This window comes from Strix uralensis, chromosome 5, assembly GCF_047716275.1.
Source record: "Strix uralensis isolate ZFMK-TIS-50842 chromosome 5, bStrUra1, whole genome shotgun sequence".
Classification (NCBI taxonomy): Eukaryota; Metazoa; Chordata; class Aves; order Strigiformes; family Strigidae; genus Strix; species Strix uralensis.
In genome coordinates this window covers 69523131-69544083 of record NC_133976.1, presented here as the reverse complement: position 1 = coordinate 69544083, position 20953 = coordinate 69523131, and the positions used below count along the sequence as shown (strand labels likewise).

The 20953-nt window shown below is 37.2% G+C and overlaps 1 protein-coding gene across 6 annotated transcripts in view; it reads right to left on the bottom strand.

Annotated features, from left to right (window-relative positions):
- The window catches only part of EPS8 (EGFR pathway substrate 8, signaling adaptor), a 141182-nt gene that overhangs the window by 40811 nt on the left and 79418 nt on the right, over positions 1–20953 (bottom strand). For all 6 annotated transcript variants that reach the window (XM_074871519.1, XM_074871520.1, XM_074871521.1 and 3 more), the window contains 5 exons: positions 14812–14902; positions 13665–13738; positions 3559–3626; positions 1449–1610; positions 1097–1246 (listed from right to left, as the gene is read on the bottom strand). In XM_074871519.1, the coding sequence (XP_074727620.1) occupies positions 1097–1246; positions 1449–1610; positions 3559–3626; positions 13665–13738; positions 14812–14873 (516 nt within the window). In that variant the 5' untranslated portion in view covers positions 14874–14902. The remainder of the gene's footprint in view (positions 1–1096; positions 1247–1448; positions 1611–3558; positions 3627–13664; positions 13739–14811; positions 14903–20953) is intronic.

Genomic DNA, 20953 nt, shown 5'->3' with positions numbered 1-20953 from the left:
AAACCTCGGGTATGGTCACAAAAATACCTCAGAAGAAAAGTGGCATCCTGAATTCAAGTCATGCTCATGTGCTCTGCATTTTTATTTGTACACAGAGGAAAGTCTGAAGAAAAGAGACCATCTCTATACTTTGGGAAGCTGGGTCCAACCAGACCTCAAAAAGGATCCCTGCATTATTTAACATAATGCCATCTGAACTCCTCACAGGATCCCAATTTCCACCAAAACAGCAAATTCTGTTCAATGAATCACAGAATTAGACAGTCATCTTCACATCACTCTCATTATACCAATTTTCAAACAGTTGCACACTGTGATTAGCAGTCTTATTTTAAGACAGTTATATGAACTACTACAAAGGAATTAAAAAATCCCCATGAAATTATCAATTGGAATTTAAAGAAATACCAATTATATAGAGTAACTGACAGAAATTAAAATATATAACCATGGAAATAAGAAGTATTGCAAAATACATTAAAAAAATCTATGCTTGAAGGAAATATTCAAATCGGAGACAAACAATTTCTTTCCTTGTTTTGCCCCTCCTGCAAGTGATATTTTGGTTTTTGTTATCTCTCCAGCACAGCAGAGATGCAGAGAGGTGAGAATGTACAGAAGGTTTAATTGTTTGGTAACAAAAAGAGCAGGAGAAGGGGAAAGACTAGGTAAGACTCAGGGCTCGGATGACTTCTTTGCAGATTATAAGATAAATTTGAAATAAACTATTTTACAACACTTCAGAAGCGTGAATGCAAACTCTATACATATTCCAGTGCTTTACTCATTTGCAAACCTAAATGAACAGCTACAGAGGCCAAGAATCAATATTTACAGTAACAACATATTTGAACATACACTAAGGATTCAGGTTACATACTGGACTACTCTCTTGCAAGACATACTACACTACATTTTACTAACATACTGTAAGTAGTGTCCATATCATAAGGGCATAAAAGTTAAAGCATACTTATAAGTAAGAACAGAATTATTTTCTGTGAATCAGATCATTTGATTTTATCCACTGTACTTGCAAATTCATAACATTTCCCCTATTCAAATAAGTCACAGCAGATCTCCATTACTATCTTACCTTAATCTCATCACATTGGAAAAGATGCAAATCAGGCTTGTTTTGGGTTGGTTCTTTACATACTAATGCAAGAATTGAATTGTAATTGCATGCATTCATCACAGCTTGGCAATGCTGAATTGTGCATAAAGGAAAATTCTCCAGTTCATTCTGCCGGAAGCGAAAAGAAAAACAAACACAAAACACCACCTTAGTATACAGTGTCCTGATCTCAGAAAAGCTGCATGAGTTAAAAAGCGTAAGTGATAATAAGCTAATTAAAACACTGAATCTCACATACATCATTTTTCTGCCCGTTCCCCTTTTTTCTCTCTCTCTCTCTGAAAATTAGACTGCCACTCACAGATCTTACCTTTGATTCCAAGTCCACCAAACTGACAGCTTTGTCATCCACTTGAAGAATCATATCTTGAGTCCACACTTTGCCTTTGGCATCCAGCAATTTTAGCTTCCTTATTCCATCATCTACTGTAATCATTGCCTCTTTTCGGTCCAGAACAAAGGTGGTCAAGTGCTAGTAAGTGGGACGTACATTTAAAAAAAAAAAAAAAAATAAAATTGTATTTTTCCCTATTGCTCAGCAGTGTCAGTATTCAAATTGCCAGGAAACAGCAATACAAATTATTCACGAATAAGTGTACCTTTGCCTATGACAGCTCCCACCAGTAAGCCATAAGAGACGTTGTTTAGTCCATAATGTCATTTTAAGTCAACTGATTTTTGTAAATCACTGTTTTTCACCCTGTGTCATTTCCTCACTACAGTAAGTGGTTAGACTTGAAGGAATATTCTGACATCTTCCAGGTATCAAAGCTAGAATTAAACCCTGAGTATTTAATTAGCTTTCTTGAGGAGTGAAAACCTGTCTCTCTTGACAAGCTGAATCCAGGAAGCATCAGCAAAAGCTTCCCAGAAACACCCTGCCAATGTACCACCACCACCACCCTGACCTGGAGTGTCCTCACCTCTTCTAGAGCTGGCAGCTAGTATGCTGATGGCAACGGGCTTAAATCTGACTGGGATACCTTATGGACAGGCCAGTCACTTCTTTTATGCAGATCACGGTACAAATGTAGTATACTAACTATTTTTGCTTACCATCAACTTAGAATGTTCTCCAGAATCACAGACATTACCTCAACTAGCTTCCCTGTCATTATGGTTTTGAGAATTTCTCCAACATGCCAACCATGCAAGAAAACCCATAAAATTATTTCATTTTATCCAGGCATAAATTCAGCTTCACATTCTTATTGAAGACCTGGTTACATTCATTCAAGCTGAACCAATTTTAATATACTCCTACACATCTATCTTCTAAATAACTTTAAAAAAAAAAACCAAAACCAAAAAGCAATTAAGTGTGCTTTCTTCTATTACAGGGTAACAGCACTGTAATAGTAATGATAGACAAGAGAGTAGATATAAGTTGCACATAATCAAAGTATTTAAAAGAAGTGAAACAAACCCTCTACCGGCTGCTCGCACGGGAATGCTTAGACTCCAAATACAAGTACTAATTTTTAAGTCGGTACAGTATCAAAACCATTATGAAGAATCCAAAGAGAGATAGACAGACAACTAGAAGCAACACAAGTATTCATTTGCAAGCTGATCATATGATAAAAGCACTTGAAATTAAGACTTTTCTACATACGATCTCACAATTTACAGCTAATTTAAAACCCAGCAAAAAGGAGCTGAGAATCTATGGTATTTGGAAGACTTGGCTTAACCCATGACAGTGGTCTGATGTCAGTGGGAGAAAGTTTGTGCCAAAGTAAGAGAACAGAATGAGGCATTGCATCCAAAAGTGCTTAACAGGCTACATATGGGCACCCAGGCTTACTTTGCTGAATAATTTAAATATATCTAGCCCAGGATAAAATATGACAGCACATGCAGTAATTCTGCAAAGCGGCTTAAGACAGGAAATAACATACTTTGCATTTCACACTGGGGAAGAATCTGTGCAGCCAGAATATATTTGTTTAACTACTACATAGTAGACTAACTGGGGCTTTTAGGGGTTAATGTTCAGCTCTTTCTGAATATTCTGTCACCTCTGCTGATTATAACTGATCAAAGTATTCATTTTAAATATCATCCAGTGTGCCTCACTAACAGCACAAGGTTTTTTAGCTCTGTCTCATCCTTGCAACAAGCCAGGTTCAGAGACAGGGCAGCATAACACGTTGAATTGATATCCCACTGGGAAATCCTGTCCATTTGCCAAACTACACACAACTTTGCTTACATTCTTCTACATCAAAATTTCAGCTAGTTATGGCAAAGCTATAGAATTTGAGACATTTCAGTGTAATCTATTCTGAAGTGACCTTGGGCTGGCAGGATGTTTTGGAAGATGTATATGCCTTCAAGTGTATGTATCCTCAGAAATCCTGTAGGCAAAAATAACTGCATGTAACTGAAAGCCGTAATTGGTTTATCACTCATCTCACCTCTACGTGATACTGTGAAGTTTCGGATATGCTGCTGGCACTGTCTCGTGCATAATTCTTTCTTTGTTCTAGAGTTGGGAGGAAAAGAAAGAATAATTATTCATTCAACTTCTTATCCTGCTGTTTTGAATGCTTCTCAGAGATACTTGAGACTAGTTGTATATATGAAAACAGAAGATGAGCTTTTGTTAACTTCTGTACTTCAACAGAAAAAACCTTCACCCCCAGGCAGCCCAGCACAAGGATCATACTTACCTCAACGATGTTAACAAAGAGCCAGTGGGTGCAAACAAAGGACAGCTATCTAGTCACAGTGAGTCGAGACACCAAGGGGGAGCAGTGTTCTGACTGAAAATGCTTCATGGGGAATCCCGATTATTAAAAATCACTGGCTTGCCACTTTGGTAGCAATATGACAACTAGCATCAGGCTTACTGTATTCGTGTGAATGCACTTGGAAGCAAAAGTATTTTCTGATATACATTTAATTCTCACGTTAAATCCGCCAAACAAGAAAGCCACACACAAAACAGACCTGATTCATCCTTTATTTCTTCCTAAAGAATTCAATCTGATGAATTACTAATGTGGAAATATGCATGGAAAGGAGTTTAAAAAAGAGAGAAATACACACCAAATATCTCTAAACAGAAATATTTTTCAGCTAACAAAACACAATGCAGCAAAATCAGAAACATCATGCCTTTTACTCTATACAATAGATTAATATTAAACCAGGAGAGGGAAGTGTAAAAGCAAGATGAAGACACAACACACACCCCCACCACAAAATAATGAATTTAGATCAAAGAAAATGTTTCAACTTCAGTGGAAAAAAAATGGAAGCATCATTTGGAAGGTTCTTCTCTTTTTTTACTATAACTACTGAAGTGCCTGATGTGGAACACCAGGAGCTTTGTCTAAGGAAGAAAGTCACTAGGTGACGTGGCTGACAGGTGCAAGTAGACAATTCTTTTCTGTCCATTTCATTAAATAACTTGATTTCTGATCTTCAAGTAAAATAGGTGGCTTGATTTTGTTTGGAAGGAAGGTACCTGATGTATATACAAAATACATCAATTTCATCATACTTGGAGGTAAAATAGAAGTGTGTGATTCTGTTGATGGGAAAGTTAAGTTACTTTTTGAAAAATAAAAAATTGCTAACTACTACCAAGCACATGATCTGTGACATAGAGAGATCTGAAGTGAAGACAACATAAAAGCCACACCGTAAAAATCTCTTCTGTGCCCAGGGTTCCTTCATACAGGAATTTCAGGTGCTGACAAAGACAGCAGTGCCCTCATTTTCAGGTGTCACTTTTAGAAGTATTTGTTACCTTTTATAACTACACCATTATCTCCCCAGTTCTCAGTGACTTTCATGAAGGACAATACAGTTTCTGAAATCCCTCACTGGCATGAAGCCCCCCTCCCATGATGACAAACATCACTCATGCAACAGAGCCATGCTGCTCCTGTACAGCAGCTACTCAGCTTGCTTTAGCAAGAGAAGTGTGCAGTGCAATCAGCCAAATTCAAAAACACCATGGATTATCAGAATTTTTAACTAGGTGCATGAATATTGCAAAATAGATGTCTTTCATTATCAAGCATTCTGAAATCCCTGGGTAGAGGATCTGCATTGATCCCAACTCTAACTACTATTTCTGCTTTTGCAGCATGTTAAAGTATTTTTTTGGTTGATTTTCTTTTTAACCACAATAGACACACATACGTGCACACTCCAACAAAACAGTCAGTAAAGCAGTACTGTCTGATTTGCTACCTTTCTTTTTTTGTTTGGATGATGATCTGAAGAAGTAAAGTCCATCTGTTCCTAACAAAACAAGGGAATTAAAAAGCAGTATCTAGTTTAACCCCACAGAATTATTTGCACCTCCAAGGGGATCAGCTAATAGTCTTCTGTTATGGACTGTAAATGATAGTTAAATGCTGTCCAGTAAGAAAGAATATATGCTTTAAAAAAAAAAAAAAAAAAGAGTCACTTGTTTCAATTAACAATGCATCAAACATTCAGTTTTGATTGTTATTATCTTCTTTTAGGTGAACAAAAATATTACTTTTAATGATATCAACTTAAAGAAGGATAAGAAATTTTACATCCACTGTAAGATTTACAAATCCTGCAAGCAATAACAGTTGGAGTTTTTTTAAATAAACAAAGAAATCCTGCCATGTGTAGAGGCTCCAAAGGAATTAAAAAGCAGAGAGTAAGTTTTGCAAGAGATTTGTTGCTCTGTTTCACAGAGTTTTTGTCCTGTGTTAAGACAGGGTATCTAAAACCATCCATAGCACTGATTGACGCATCCTCTTCCACAGAGCAGCACAACACTCACAATAGACATGATGGAAGGTTTTCAACACACTGTCATGCTGAGAACAACAGTGTTTATAAAAGAGAGAGAGCTTTCTGAATGCTAATAAAAATCTTTGCTTGCCTATGCTTGAGAGCCAAGCAGAGCCCCTCCAGTTCTGTATTTTTAATTACAAAGAATAGTAACAAGAACTTCAATAAAATTTCCAGTTAGCAAGTGTCAATCCATGTTTGTGTTAATAAACAAAAAGTATGGTCACTAAAACAACTGACAGTCCATACTGAGTTCAGCAACAATTCCTAATTAACTATTTCTTACTGCAGCTAGAATGATTATTAGAACCTGCTAGAGATCCAAGTTATCATTTAGAATAGAATATTTCAGTAGGAAGGTACCTACAACTATCATCTAGTCCAACTGCTTGACCACTTACTTCAGCGTTGACCAAAAGTTAAAGCATGTTATTAAGGACATTGTCCAAATGCCTCTTAAACACTGACAGGCTTGGGGCACTGACCACTGTTTCTTGTTATCTTATAGGCCATTCTACCAAAAAACACCGTGTAATGTACGTCACTTATGCAGACTTGAAGAGTCCTTTTTCTGGGAGTCCAAGAAAGTGATGCAATCCAAACTCTGCAGTGAAGCATGCCAACTAAAACTGGGGAAACTTCCCAAATCTTTCTGCAATTACAGACCAAACCAAAAAAAGGAAGAGAGCATACCTCACAGGCTCTTAATTACTGCTCAGTGCTGCAACTTTTACGGGTTTTGGATGAGCAAAGTAGCAGCCTATAGCAGTTGTCAACACTGCTGTAAAGGAGCTGGAAGTAGATACTATGGCTCCATCCTGAAATTATTCACCCTTCAAAATACATCTTCTAATAAGTACCCTAGCATCAGGCAAAATTCTTCCATTGCTTCTGGAAGGATTTTTCCTCAAGCTTTGTTTTTCAACCTTTTTACAATTCAATAGTTAGAAAGTGGTTCTCCTTTCCCATACAGGGTCAACCCAGCTGCTAATCACCCAGGCTCCCTGAGAGATGGTTTTCTTGGCTGCCTGGCATAAACTGCACTGAAGGAAGAATGAATAAAGTCCCCCCATGATAACATGAACATAACACACACAGGAGAAAAAAAAAAAAAAAAAGCAACATAGAATGCATCCACTTTCCCATTTTTGCCAGTAGCTCAAAACTATATTTCAGCCTTTACTTTCTCCTTGTGCCTGGTTCATGTCCCACATTCTACCTACAAACCTCCACAAGTTCTCACCTTGCCCTTAGAAAGGAGGACACAAACCCTTTTACATGCCCTTCTGCTGAGGTGATCGACTGCCTTGAACTTCTAGCAAAATTGATATAAGCCTGTTCTGTATCCTTCTCTACCCAGATGACACAAAAGTCTGCTGCCTCTTCCTACAACACTTCCAGGTTTCCATTTCCAAGTCAGAAATATCTGAGCATATGACTCTCATGGTCTTTTTCATCTATATACAGCTCCTTATTTTTCTTCTTTTTCTAGAGCTGCCCATTGCCATTCTTCTGGAAATGCAGCTTTCATCTCCTGAACTCTTTCACGTATCAAAGTGACTGATTATTATTCATCAATATTAATCTAACTGCATTTACAAAAACCCTGAAAATGCCATTTGATTGCTTACATGATCTCTAAATGCAAATAACTCACACCCTACTATTGAAAACAAGCAACAGAATTTGCTGGATTACTGAATGTACTGGGTCTGGCTGGGATGGAGTTAATTTTCTTCACATCAGCCTGTAATGTGCTGTGTTTTGGATTTGTGACCAAAACAGTGTTGATAACATAGGAATGTTTTAGCAGTTGCTGAACAGTGCCAAGGCCTTCTCTATTTCTCACTCTGCTGCCCCAGCGAGTAGGCTGAGGTGCACAAGAGGTTGGGAGGAGACACAGTGGTGACAGACAGCTGACTCCAGCTGACCAAAGGGATATTCCATACTGTATAATGTCATGCTCAGCAATACAACTGGCAGGTAGTCTTTCCAAAGTAGCCCTTGCTCAGATACTGTCTGGGCATTGGTCTGCTGTGGGAGATGGTGAGTGATTGCCTTTGCATTACTCAGGTTTTTTTCCTCCCTATATTTTCCTTCTCTTATTAAGCTGTCTCTATCTTGATCCATCATTTTCTTCTTTCTTTTGCTCTTTGAATTCTCTCCCCTATCCCACTGCAGGGAGGAGACAGGGGGAATGAGCATGCAACTGGGGAGGTCCTTAGTTCCTGGTTGGGGTTAACTCCCAACACTTAAAAAAAAAAAAAAAAAAGTGTTTTGTATGCTCTATTTCACTGTCCTAATCCTCCCAATCAATCTTAACCTCTCACGGGTCCCTTCATGCATGAAGAGAGTTATTGAAGCTAAAGTGAAATTCTGCAACAGAGACTTCCAGATAGGATGTATAAAACTATCAAAGGATGAATAAAACTATCAAAACTATTGAGTTTTTTCTATTTACTCTAATTACTGCACCTCTTATATCCCACATGTAAAACACACTTCAGTCTTAATGCCGCAATTAGCTCAAACCTTGCTGATATTCTCTACACAATTTACCTGAATTATTTTCCCTCTGATAAAGGAAAAAAAAAAAAATAAAAAAGGATCATGGCAGAAGACACTAAACTTAAATACTTAATCACAATCTACAGCAAACGCAACCCAGAGGCAGAAACATTGATCCACAGAAACTAATACTCTTCCCGTTGTCTGATGTGGACAGATGCTACTGCTATTCATGTCTTTGTGAACATACTGAATTCACCAATCATCAGGAATGGATCGTGTTTCTGGTTTCAAAATGTGTTAAAAGGTATTGATTTCATACCAGTTTTGGAAGCATCCAAAACACCAGAAAAGAGAAAACCACCTCTTGACAAAAGAGTTTTAGTCAAGTCAAAAATACTACTAGACAGTACATGACACAGACAAACAGGATTCAAGATTGCCATTGCTCATTCTTTTCATTGCCCTCACTGCACGAAGAACTCTGTGCTCTCCCAATTACTTCTCTGAAAGACTTTGGAAAGGTAACTATTCCACAGTTTCAGAGACCAAGGTCCACTGAGGCAGAGCTACAAACAGAACCTGACATAGTCAGGTCTCACCCATTTTCCAACTGGAAGAGGGCGCAGCAATACCGCGAATTGGAAAGCTGCTTAATAAACTCTACCATAGCCTGGCTCTGTGCCACTGTCCAGAATACCACACAGAGAAATGTATCACAGCAAGAGAAATCTAATTCTTTATCTAGGTAGGGAAGATTCTTACCAGAAGCACAAGATCTCGGGCTGGGTCTTAACAGATGACCTGAAGCACAGAAGGTGCTGGTTAGGGCTATGATTCCTTTAGACACAACAAATTTTCAGTTCCTAAAAGCCTAAAACAGGGATGAAGAATCCTAATGCCTAGACTTCCAGCAATGTCTTACAAATAATTGCCCAGAACAGATGTAATAAATTGTATCAATGCTATGGTCATGATAACACAAAGAAGGGTAATGGTGGATCCCATCTTCCTCTTCCATAGCCAAACTGGAAAATGTCTGTACAGTGTACAAAGAGACAAAGCTCTGAAATCTGATGGCAATCCATGTGGACATGGATTAAGAGTCTCCCTGACAAGTTGTCCCAAGAATCCTGGAGTGACAGTATAAATTATTACTACACATCATCAAGCAGAAAAGCCCAATACTTCATTTACTACCATGCATTTATGGTTTGCATTGGACTGACTGCTGACACCCCTTTAAGAATGTATTGCAGCAGCTGGAAAAACTCAACTTGAGACTGAGAGTAAAGTGCAGGAGACATGACATATGCATCCGAGGAGAAAGGTCAAAACAAATACCATTTTCAGAGAAGCAAACACTATCACTTCCGAGATTTATTCCACAAGCTTCCCCTGATGGCTATGCGGAACTAGCTATCAAAGAAAGTGTACTGTTTAGGAGTCAATTGACAATTTAATTCATTTGAGTATCAAATAATATAAGCATGTTACATGGATGGTTTCTCTTAATGGACTCGTTTACCTAGTTTATGATCTGCTTGTGATTTCCTTGAATTTATTACACTACAGTTGTTGCTCTGAATGAGGTATTTGAGCAGTGCAAAAACACATATGCAATTTCACTGCTAGCACCTAATCACAGCCATGAAAAGTATAAACACAAGGTATAAAACACTTAGTCTTTTCTAGTGTCATATGCGAAGGCGTGAAGTATGTGCAGTGTGAAGACAATTTTAGTAACATCTTTCAATTCTGTGTCATATAATAATCTACCAATTTGGAGCAAACCACTAGTCACTCCTCCTGGGAAATGGGGCTACTCCACACTGTGTCAATTGCTGGCAAACACCCAGCACAGCCCTGGCTATTGGCGCTGACTGACACTGTACGTCTCCCCACGAGCAGAGCTGCAGAAGCCAGATGGAGAAGCTAATGCTAGAACAACAGATGATGATGTGAGCCAAAACCCATTTCAGATGGAATGATCAAGAAGTAAATGATGAAATAAACCCCATAAGAATGCACAGAGGGCATCTTCCCTCCCAGCTCAGTGAGAAATTTATCATGCAAATAGAAAACAGATAATTTCAGGAAGAAAAGGAGTGAAAACAAAGTGATTATTTGACACAGAAAAAAAAAGGTAGTTGCAAGGAAGTTTTTGCTATCACCACATCAGAGATAGTGATGGCTCCAGTCTAGTTTTTAACTGAACTGTCTGTAACACCAATAAAGTTCCAGTCTCCTTTCCCACTGCCACTGTGGCCAACCTTCTGCCTGATGACCGAAGGACTGAAAGATTATGAATCACCTCAGCACTGGGACTCAAGAGATAAACTTCATGCCATGACATATACATGCGTGTGTGTAGACACACACACACACACACTCACATATATACACATTATTATTAAAAATAATTTTTCAGTCTTTGCTAAACTTGGAAGAAACTGAGTACCTTCTTCACTTGTTGATACCCATGGATAGGTGCTTTAGTCCAAATGGCATTTAAAAGTCTTCCAAGAAAAGGAAGTTTGTCATGGACAAAGTTTGCTGCTAACATTATGTGGTCACATTTTATCAAAACAAAAAAACATGGTCCATTTTACTTTTACAGTAAAATTTTATGTATATTATAAATGAATCTATTAAATACATGAGCTATATGTATTTACATAAATAAAATATGTACACTTAATATACATGTACATAATATCAAATATAAAAAGAAAGCTAAGACACCTCCAATCTGCTTTGTAGGCTTTCACTCTCATGGTTCTCAAATAAAATACTTTAGTTATTAATTACAAATCAATTATAAAAAAATATTTTATAATAAGTATATTTAACAGATTTTAACAATTCCAGTAGTATCAATTGCTTTAACAATTCCAGCAGTATGAACTGCTTCCCACCCCTACTAGGGCATCATGCACAAAAATCCCTAACATCACAAAGGAAGAAGAGACACACGTGGGACGCAACAGCATGGTAAGATGGTTGCTAAAATAAAAAAAACCATAATTACCCTGAATTTGAGAAAGGTTTTAGGTGTCTTCCTTGTTTTCTCCAGTTCATACATTTGGTGATACTGACAGCCTAGTACCTCATGCATACAAAACAGAGAAGAAGCAGTAAAATGTGCAAACTCCTCTCTAAAAGCTGCGCCAATAGATCTTCACTCGGAGCTCCAGGATAATTGAGTCTTCTAATTCATTCAGTTCCTGGCAACTGCAGCTACAGTTTTGTGATATATCTACCAGCAATGGAAGCGAACCAAGATCAACAATTCATTTTACAGGAGTCACCACACAGCAGTTATGGTAAGCATTTTCTATTAGTACCTGAATTCAATTAAGTATTTTTTAAGTAAAAGGCTGTTTACTATTACATTACTTCAAATTTACTCACTTGTCTCCATCTTCTACTGACATATGACTATCCCATCACATGTTTGATATGAAAAAGCTCAGAGAGGTATTATTTTAAAAGACCACAAAGTTTAAAGGACATGGTTAAGACACTGATACTGCCACTCTGTTCAAACCATGTACTCTTGAACTATTATGATGATCATATAAAATGAAAAAGAAAAGCGCAATGCTCTCATAATGTCTCATAAAAAAAGAATCTGCTAATTTTTTTGAAATGTCTCTTCCTGGTTTTTGTTACCACCTACTATTTCTGTCAACACATACAATCAGTTTGTTGAGTTAACCCATACAGGATGCAGAAATCACTGTTTAAAATGATCACTTCTGAATTTTCCTCAGTTGCAGTTCCTGCCTTTAATACTATGTCAAATGACTGACTTTTGTAGAATACCACTAAAAAAGATAAATTTAAACTTAGAATGATTCACATCCAATAGGATTTTTAAATGACAAACGTTTCAACTGGTTTCTACTTCTGTCTTTGCTGATTTTTCTAGAAGCAGACCTTCACACTAATATAGTACAGTGCCTTCAGCCACCAAACCATGTCAGCTTTTTCACACCACTTCTCTTTTTAGAGGATACAAAGCTAGGAGACCTCCAATCTCCTTTGTGGGCTTTCAGCCTCATGAATTTCAAAGCAGTTTGAAAGTCAACACGGTGACCAATAGAACAAAGTTCTTATGTGCTCACGGGTGAGTACCCAAACTCAAGGACAGTAACCTTCAAGGGCAACGCTAATGCCACTCGAATGCCACAAAGCATCCTGTCATTGCTCCCCTAACCTCCAAGGCCACTCCCAGCCATCACCCCACAGAAAATAGTAGGGAGAAAAGATTAGTTACTACTAGGGATGTTGCAGTTATTGGCCACTGCTCTTTGATCTTTCCAGTTTGTTAACCTGCAACAAGGGAGAGCAGGCTGAGGTGTGAGGAGTCCTGCACAGGACTGGCTTCTTGCTGCAAACCTCGTTCTTCCAGTTTCATCAATTGTACTGACTTTCCAAAGAGCATTTAACAACAGACGCAGATTTACACAGCAGAACGTCTCTCAGTCTCATTGCTGCCTGTATTTCAATTATCAGCACAGCTATCAGCAGGATGTATTCACAGTGGAGGTGGACGACCAGGAAACAGTGCAGTTTGGCTGGCAAGGAACATGACTACATTCTGCTTTCACAGTGATTTGGCCATGGGCTACAGTGTAGCCTTTACAGCCAAGACAAATACTAGAATTTGTAGTTAGCAAGTGCAACAACGTTTAGATATTTGTAAGTAACACCACATTCGACAGTCACAAAGCCTGTTGAAAATAGCAGACCAAATAGGACTCCAAATCCGTTACATCAAATCTAATTTCCATGAAATCCTTGTGTCAAGCAAGAATCATATTGCAAATTCCTTTTCTGCTAGCAGGGAATAAAATTGGGGAGGCAGGGGGAGACACAGGTCATGAATCAAACCCATAGCTCAGCTAGACCCCTGAATGCCTTCTCCCTGGTGCATACCTTAGCTATAGGATCACTCTTAGTTTTGTGATAAATGCTTTATACATTGCTGCCTTAAAAATTAGCAGGTGGGAGTTCTCTGCTTAGTAAACCATAAAAACATTTTCTAGATAACCTAGTTCATTTTAGAAGGAATAAAATCACTTTGTTAGTTAATTTTGTTGACATACACACCCATGTATATGTATATACACTTTCAGATTTATATGCATAAAATAGTTTCACCATGACATCACTATCGATATTTAAACAACATAAAACTTTAGAGACTGTTCCATCTTACCATAAAGAGCTTTTGCACTTGTTCTTGAATTCTGCTCCTTCTCTGCTTGAGCAAATGTTGGGGAACCATAGCCACTAGAAGAAAACATTTCTGCTTAGCTTCTGTATAGATGTATTTGACACACAGAAATGGGCATTGGAAAAAACCCTCCCCTTATGTAGGACTACACTACCTACATTACTAACAGAGGTAATGATACTGGGTATTTGTTCCGCACCATGAATATAATGAAGCATGTTTCACTTAGGCTGGAAGCCCTTCTGAGCTCTTTTTTCTTGTGTTAATACAACACCATGCACAATGGAGTTGTGGTATACACATAGAATTTACCATAATGTAAGTAATCAAAATCACTTAATAATAATCATCACCATCATCTTAATTACTATGCCAAAGACTTGGTAGGATTTGGGGTTTTTTTCCTGCATACACAAGTGTTAATTCTTATTAACAATTTTAACTGCTTTTCATAAAAGAATTAAAAGGACTATCATTGCCTACAACAAATGAAGAGGCAAGCCAACTTCCTTCTAGTGTAACAAAACAAGAATGAGCCATATACAAACTCACTTTAAAGGGACAACAATATGAGAAGCAGATGACAGCACAGATGCCCTGCTCCATACAGGTTCTTTGGCATCGGATTAGGTCAATTCTCATTAGTGCTGCGAATGAACCTAGTGCCATGCTCCTGATACAGGGAGCATCCTCTTATCTCAGGCAAAGTAACACTTTCAGGTAACAGTTGCTCAGCTCTGTTTATTGGGAAACAGTATTTTCTCACAGATGGAAAGGGCAGCCTCATCATTTATGCATAAAAATACATTCACTCAGAACTAACTTTAAACATCTCAGACATATGAAGACCTCTCTGAGTAATATAATGTATGTTATGGCTACAGCAATTTATTTTTCTGTTACAGTTGATTCCATTCAGTAATACAGGTTTAACCTTACATTAACACAAAAATCAGTCCGATTATATCTGTCAGTTTGGTTACATGGTTTTGAAACTGCATATTCTTTTACAGAAACTGCCTTTGTATTACTCCAGTGAGATCTAATAATCATTGCTCTATCTGAAACAAAAGCGTAAAGAAGAAAATACAACACTATTTTTTGTCCATAAAAGGAAAATTAACCTTACTTCATTTGAGGAAAATAACTTCCATATCCACCAGGAGTGGTGTTTGATATATGTCCATTCATTCTTATCGTCACTTACTGAGGGAAATGATCTGGGAAAAGAAACAACAGCATATGAATTGAAGTCTCTTAAAAGATTAATTTAATACAGATGTAATACAAACCTTATGAGAAAATTACGGTTGAAATGGGAAAGAAATTGCATCAACAAGCTGAATTGTTGTTATTTGCATCGCGGTGATGCCTTAAACACCTGTTATGGAACTTTTCCCAATTGCAATCTGATGGCTATTGCTTCAAATAATTTATAATTTAGTGAATAAAGCTATTATTATTGATACAATGGTCTTTAGGAATAGCTTTAGAAATAAAAGGCTGACTAAACAAAGAACAACATCTACTACAGAAGTGAACAAGATGTTCTAAGTGGCAACTTCAATAGTCAAACATGCTTTATTTTAATCCTCAGTTTATTTCTCTCAAATAGAACTTTTGAAATGACCTTTTGATACATATTCTATGAAACATCAGATGAATTGTTAGAAAGATTCATTATCAAAACAAAACACAATTGTTAGCACAAAAGAAAACCTGGTTAGCTATTCTGGGACTAAAAAAAGCCTCTTTTTTTTTAAAGCCCGATTTAACATCCCAAAAGTTTGGCATGCCAAATGAAACCCCTCCTATAACAGTGAAAAAGCTATGATGAAACAGTTAAAAGAATGCCTTTTCCCTTTAATAACATGCCTATTGAAGTTAAAATTGACTCTGGAAAGTGACTTTCATAAGTCTGTAAACAATTAACAAACTATTCAAATTTACCATGGGCAAATATTCTTTCATTAATACATACAGGAATAATATAGTATTTGAATATTTCTCTACATCTCAGTCATTAAATAGAAATAAGATTTCTTTTAACTCTGCAAAATAGTCAAAAGTATGTCAAATAAAATTTGTACCTAACCAAAGCTCCAAAGTAAGCACAACTTGTTTTGTTGTACTAGAGCCACCTTATAATCAGCTTATCTTCTGGATCACTAAGTCAACTTACAGCCTCACTTTAACTGTTCTCTTCCTGTTTTACAAAGAAGCAGCAGCCATTGACCTACAGTACATACTGTATTTTGTATCCACGTATGTTCTGCTACTTTCCTCTTTCATGAAAAACACAATCAAAATCAAATTCTGTTCTCAGCTCTAAAGACTTCTGTCAGTTCAAGAGATGTGCGAGCTGCTTTTGATCTTCTGTACTGAGAACAGTCATTGTTACACCTTTCTGAGGAATGCCTGACATCTACCTGAGATGCAGTTAGCAAAGCTAACTAGAACCAAGCTGTATTGATTATGTGTCAAATGTAATCGTGTGGAAGTGTATTGCCTTTAGTGAGCACATACTTGGTAATTTTGCTTAGCATCTCTTTTTAAAAAAATTTCTTTTAAACCTTTGATTGTTCCTTGCAAAACGTCTTTACTGACATACCCACATTTTACTTCCATTTCTCCTGCACATCCCCACAAATACATCATGTATCCAACTTGGTAGTGTGTTTGGCTGCTCTAAGCCACTTTTTATGGAGTGCAGTACTTAGCAGCTCTCTCCAATAAATTACTATCTGTGCTGAGTGCTGCTCAATTCATTAGCAATTACAACCCTTGGGAAGCATCCTGAAATTGTCCCATGACTTGAAAGAAAAAAAAAATATTCATTTTCTCAGCAGAATTTGCCAGGTCACTGTGCACTCCTCCTTCCGTTTCAGTGACTGCGTGCGTGGACCAGAGCTACTCAGAGTGCAGAGCTCACAGTGCCGTTAAGCTCTTCAACACTTCCTATAAGCTATTAATTCTTATTGTCTGCAACCATTGCTCAATTATGCTACCCTGCTTAACAGTTTATCCTGTGATTAGCTTTCTAAGAGTGACCAGATCCAAAAAACTCACACAAATTATGTCCACTGCTTTTCAGTATCCTCCCACTTCCTTTACTTCCCATAAACACTTTTGTAAAGATAACACTTTTTAAATAATTCTATTTGCCATACCTTTTTATCATTTGTGATTTTTTTTCATAGCCCTAGTTATGACAAATTCCACAACTATCTGCTTTAAAGTGAGATCTGGAAAAAAACTTGGGTTTAGACTCCCTCAAAATTATTTTACTCCTCTGACATCTTAATCTGACAATACTTGTTATTTGTACTCCACTTTTATGAAAGTGGTGAAACAGACATTTTAAGTAGAAGGAAGGTTATATATTAGAACTTAAAGCTTCAGTCTTTGAAGTTAACATAACACAGTAAGTATTAAAGTAGCAATGAAGCTGAACAACAGATCTTCACATTAGGGGAAGAAAACATGTCTCATAACTAAATACTTGCCGACAGTAAGGCATAACACCACTTCGAGTAATTATAAAAAACTTTAAAATTATATTTTGAATCAAGTGATAATGAAAATCTGAAGTCAGAAATTTTGTCTGTTTTTCAAAGAAAACCAAGAACCACCCAGCTTGTTCTGCTAAGTAAGCACAAAAGTTTTAGTGAGTTTTAGGTGATATGCAAACAGACCGCTTGCTATTTGATAGTTGAGTAAAGCTAAATATATTTCCTGCTCCTTATGCAATTTTCCACTGTTAAAAAAAAATTTAAAAATCAAATGTTTTTGAAATGCCAAGACAACTACTTAGACATGACAATTTCAAGAAGCTGTGCAATGTTTCTATTCCTTGGTTCAAGAAAGCTCCTGAATATAAATACAAACAAACCTTTTACAGTCATTATTTATAATTAGGCCAAATATTTATAACAGCATCAAAAAGCTACTCCTAATTCCCCAAAATTATCAGGCAATTTAATCTCTTTCAAGTTAAATGTTTCTGAAAAAAAGAAATTTAGGAAAACACTTTAAAATTTTAATTAACTGCATGACAGAGAGAAGGAAATAAACATAAAAGGATAACAGAATGTCTAGTGCTTCGTTTATTATTCACTTATACAGCTTTCTCTGCTGTATTTCTTGTCTCAGGTGCTCTTTCATCTCTTACAACCAGTCCCATAGCAAAAGTCAACATGTGCACACTGTGAAGCCATTGTCATCTAGGAGTCTATTAATAAACTCCACTTCCTCTTTAATCTTCCCTTTCACCTCAGCCCAGCAGTTCACAGCAACATACGCTGATGTCCTAGACTTTAAGATAAACATCCTTCAAAATTAACTGCATTATCCCTCTTTAATAGGTCCTGCAGTATCAACAATTTACTTGTGAATATACCCAAGAATGGTCATGTCTTTCTGAGAATCTTGAAAAGACATCATGCCTACTCTGAACAAGAAATATGTAAAACCAGGAAAACAGTAAGAATTTAAGAAGAAAATAATAAGAAAGTAGCTAAAATAATAAGAAATAATAAGATAAATATTAAGAAATTTATCTTTAAATATATTAATATATTATTAAAAACAGCAAGAAAATAGTTATAAACAGGAAATACCTGAAAAACAAATAAATACTACATTGTCTTCCCACAGTATGAGACTGAACAAAAAGAAATCCAGCTAGGACTTCACTGCTGCCATCAGCTTTGTTTTTGAAGGGACTGTAATATATTGATAGTAAGCAGCAATATAAATGACAAGGGTCCAGCCTTTAATAACAGACAAATCATTTCTGAGACAGATATACTTTGGTTCTTTAGTAGTCAACAGTTGCAGGTTGTCTAATCCGAAACATGGGGAATATTATACCAGTATACAACATAATTACATCAGTCATAAATACTAATTTTAGAAAATGCACAAATGCTACAATACTCTTTACCTTCCCCACCTTGTAGCATGGCAGCCTAATGAAAGCAATACAATCTGTGTGCAACAACAAGCTGACACACTGGCAGCTTACATGCCCTGCCATTTAATTTCCTAGTAGGAGTTTGAAGATAACAAAATCCCTTGATTTATTTAAAAAAAAAAATCCTTTTTCCAGAAGGGCAGAGCTATCTTGTGAAAGAAAATGAGATACTCCAGAGACTGATGCTCTTTTCCACTCATCCTGAATCAATCGTTCCCACTCTGCAACAGATCACAATATCAGATAGAAAAAAAGAAGAACATCTTAATGCCATGAGTATTTTAGAAATGATGCCGGCGCACGGAGGAGGAAGGGTTAAGGAGAGGAAGATGTAGGGGAAGGAAAAAGAAAGCCAAGAATGGCTGGAACAATAATTATCTACTGATTAAGTAAATGTTATTAGTAACAAGCCATTGTTTTATCCCATGCCCCAAAAACCCCCAGGAATTCTTCCTCAGATAGATAGCAGGCACAAGCTGTAACTCCAGCCTAAACAAAAACAAGTGGACTATTACATGGTAACACCTATCTGTAGCGGATCTGACAGTGTAGCAATGTCAGAAAAAGACAGCTTTCTCCACCCTTTTCCTTTTTAAAATATTACGAAACAACAAAACCAACAAAATCACATGTATCCATGTTACACTGTAACTCACTGCGCATTCAATAAAAACGCCTCTTACTGCTATTCCACAGCATTTAGTACTGCTGTTCTACAGAATGTAGAAAAACTATTTAACTTGCTGCGTGACTTACTACTTTTCATTTGTTTCTTCTCGAACCTCACTGTGCTCACCCTCACACACTTTCTTTCCTTATGCTAAATTTCTGCATAGTTATTACTTTTAACCCCCTTGTTTCTCCATGCCAAGGTAATTTCTTTAGTTATTCCTCATGTTCTTGTATTGTGGTGTCTTCTCCTCTTGTGTCTACCTTGTTGTTTCTGACCCAACACTCTCCAACTTGTATCTTCACTCCAGCCACAGATTTTACAAATGGGAATCTCCAGATAGAAATACGTCCCATGGAGTCAGACGAAATGTTGCTGCTGCCCTCTGCTTTGGGACTTGCTTCAGACAACAACCAAGAGCAAACACGATTTCTGCTGGCTGTTCAACATCTTGCCTCAAGATAAACACCAAGATGCACATGCATGCATAAGTATTACTTCGGAAATGATCACTGGGGATTTTCCATCCTCGGTACATTGATATCAGAATTTCTCTGAGACAAACTACTACCGGTTGGGCTGGCAGCAGCTTTGTACTGTAATGTTTTCCATCTTCTATTAAGGGGATTGGAGCATCCAAAGGCTGATCAAAAAGACGACAGCAAAAATCACACAAAAAATTAAAAGCCAGACCCTACAAGTGATGCAGTTTCAAGACAAAACATTTGGACTTCATTCACCATTGCTCTGGCTGTTGTCCCCTTTGCCTCTTTCAAGTCATTCTTTGTTAATGATGGGGGGGGCCAAAGCTTTCTGAGAAAGGAATGGGTACTCCAGTATACACTCCTGTGTCCAAGCATCAGGACTTCAAGCAAACGTGTTAATACAATAGCCACAATAAAATAATTTTGAAAATGCTGTTAATTTCAGTTCTTCTCTGAATTCAGAGCAGTTTTCCAGCATGGTCATTAGCGCTAATTACACTGCATCTTGGTTTATACAAATCTGCACTGACTTGCATCCTGTGTTTATATTTTAGTGCACTCCAAACAACCCTTCTGCTGGATGCAGCATTAGCTAAGTGGGGTTCCTGCTAAAGAAACCTGGGGATGGGGAGGAAAGGACTGGATGCAGCCCCTCTCCCCCCTGAACTTCACTCCTTCTAGAATGCTGAACTCAAACTCAGAATATTATTTACTTGTCTGTCTAAGGGTGCAGAGGGGTAGGAGCATTTCAACAAACTCGTGGCTGTGACAGACAAATGAATACAGCTCTGGCCAGGAGAAGGGATTTGTAAGTGTATTCACCTCCATTTCCACAGAGCAGTGCAGCAGATGAGCTCAATCAACACTGCTTTTTTGGGTTTCAAATGTGTTTTGATTTTTCATTGACACTTTCTGAAATCCAATATTTTTCCTCAGTCTTCAGTAGTAGTAGTATGCTAAATTCATTAGCAGTATTCCTTTCAGCAGGAGGGATAGGATAAATTTATTAAGAAAATTTGGTAACATAATTATCACAGTAGGAGACTCGATAAATTAAGACTGGTCTCCAGAGCAAGAATTGTTAGCTAAAAGAGAAGCATTCTGTTGGGAAAACTAACACGGTAAAAAATGCCCTTTAAAT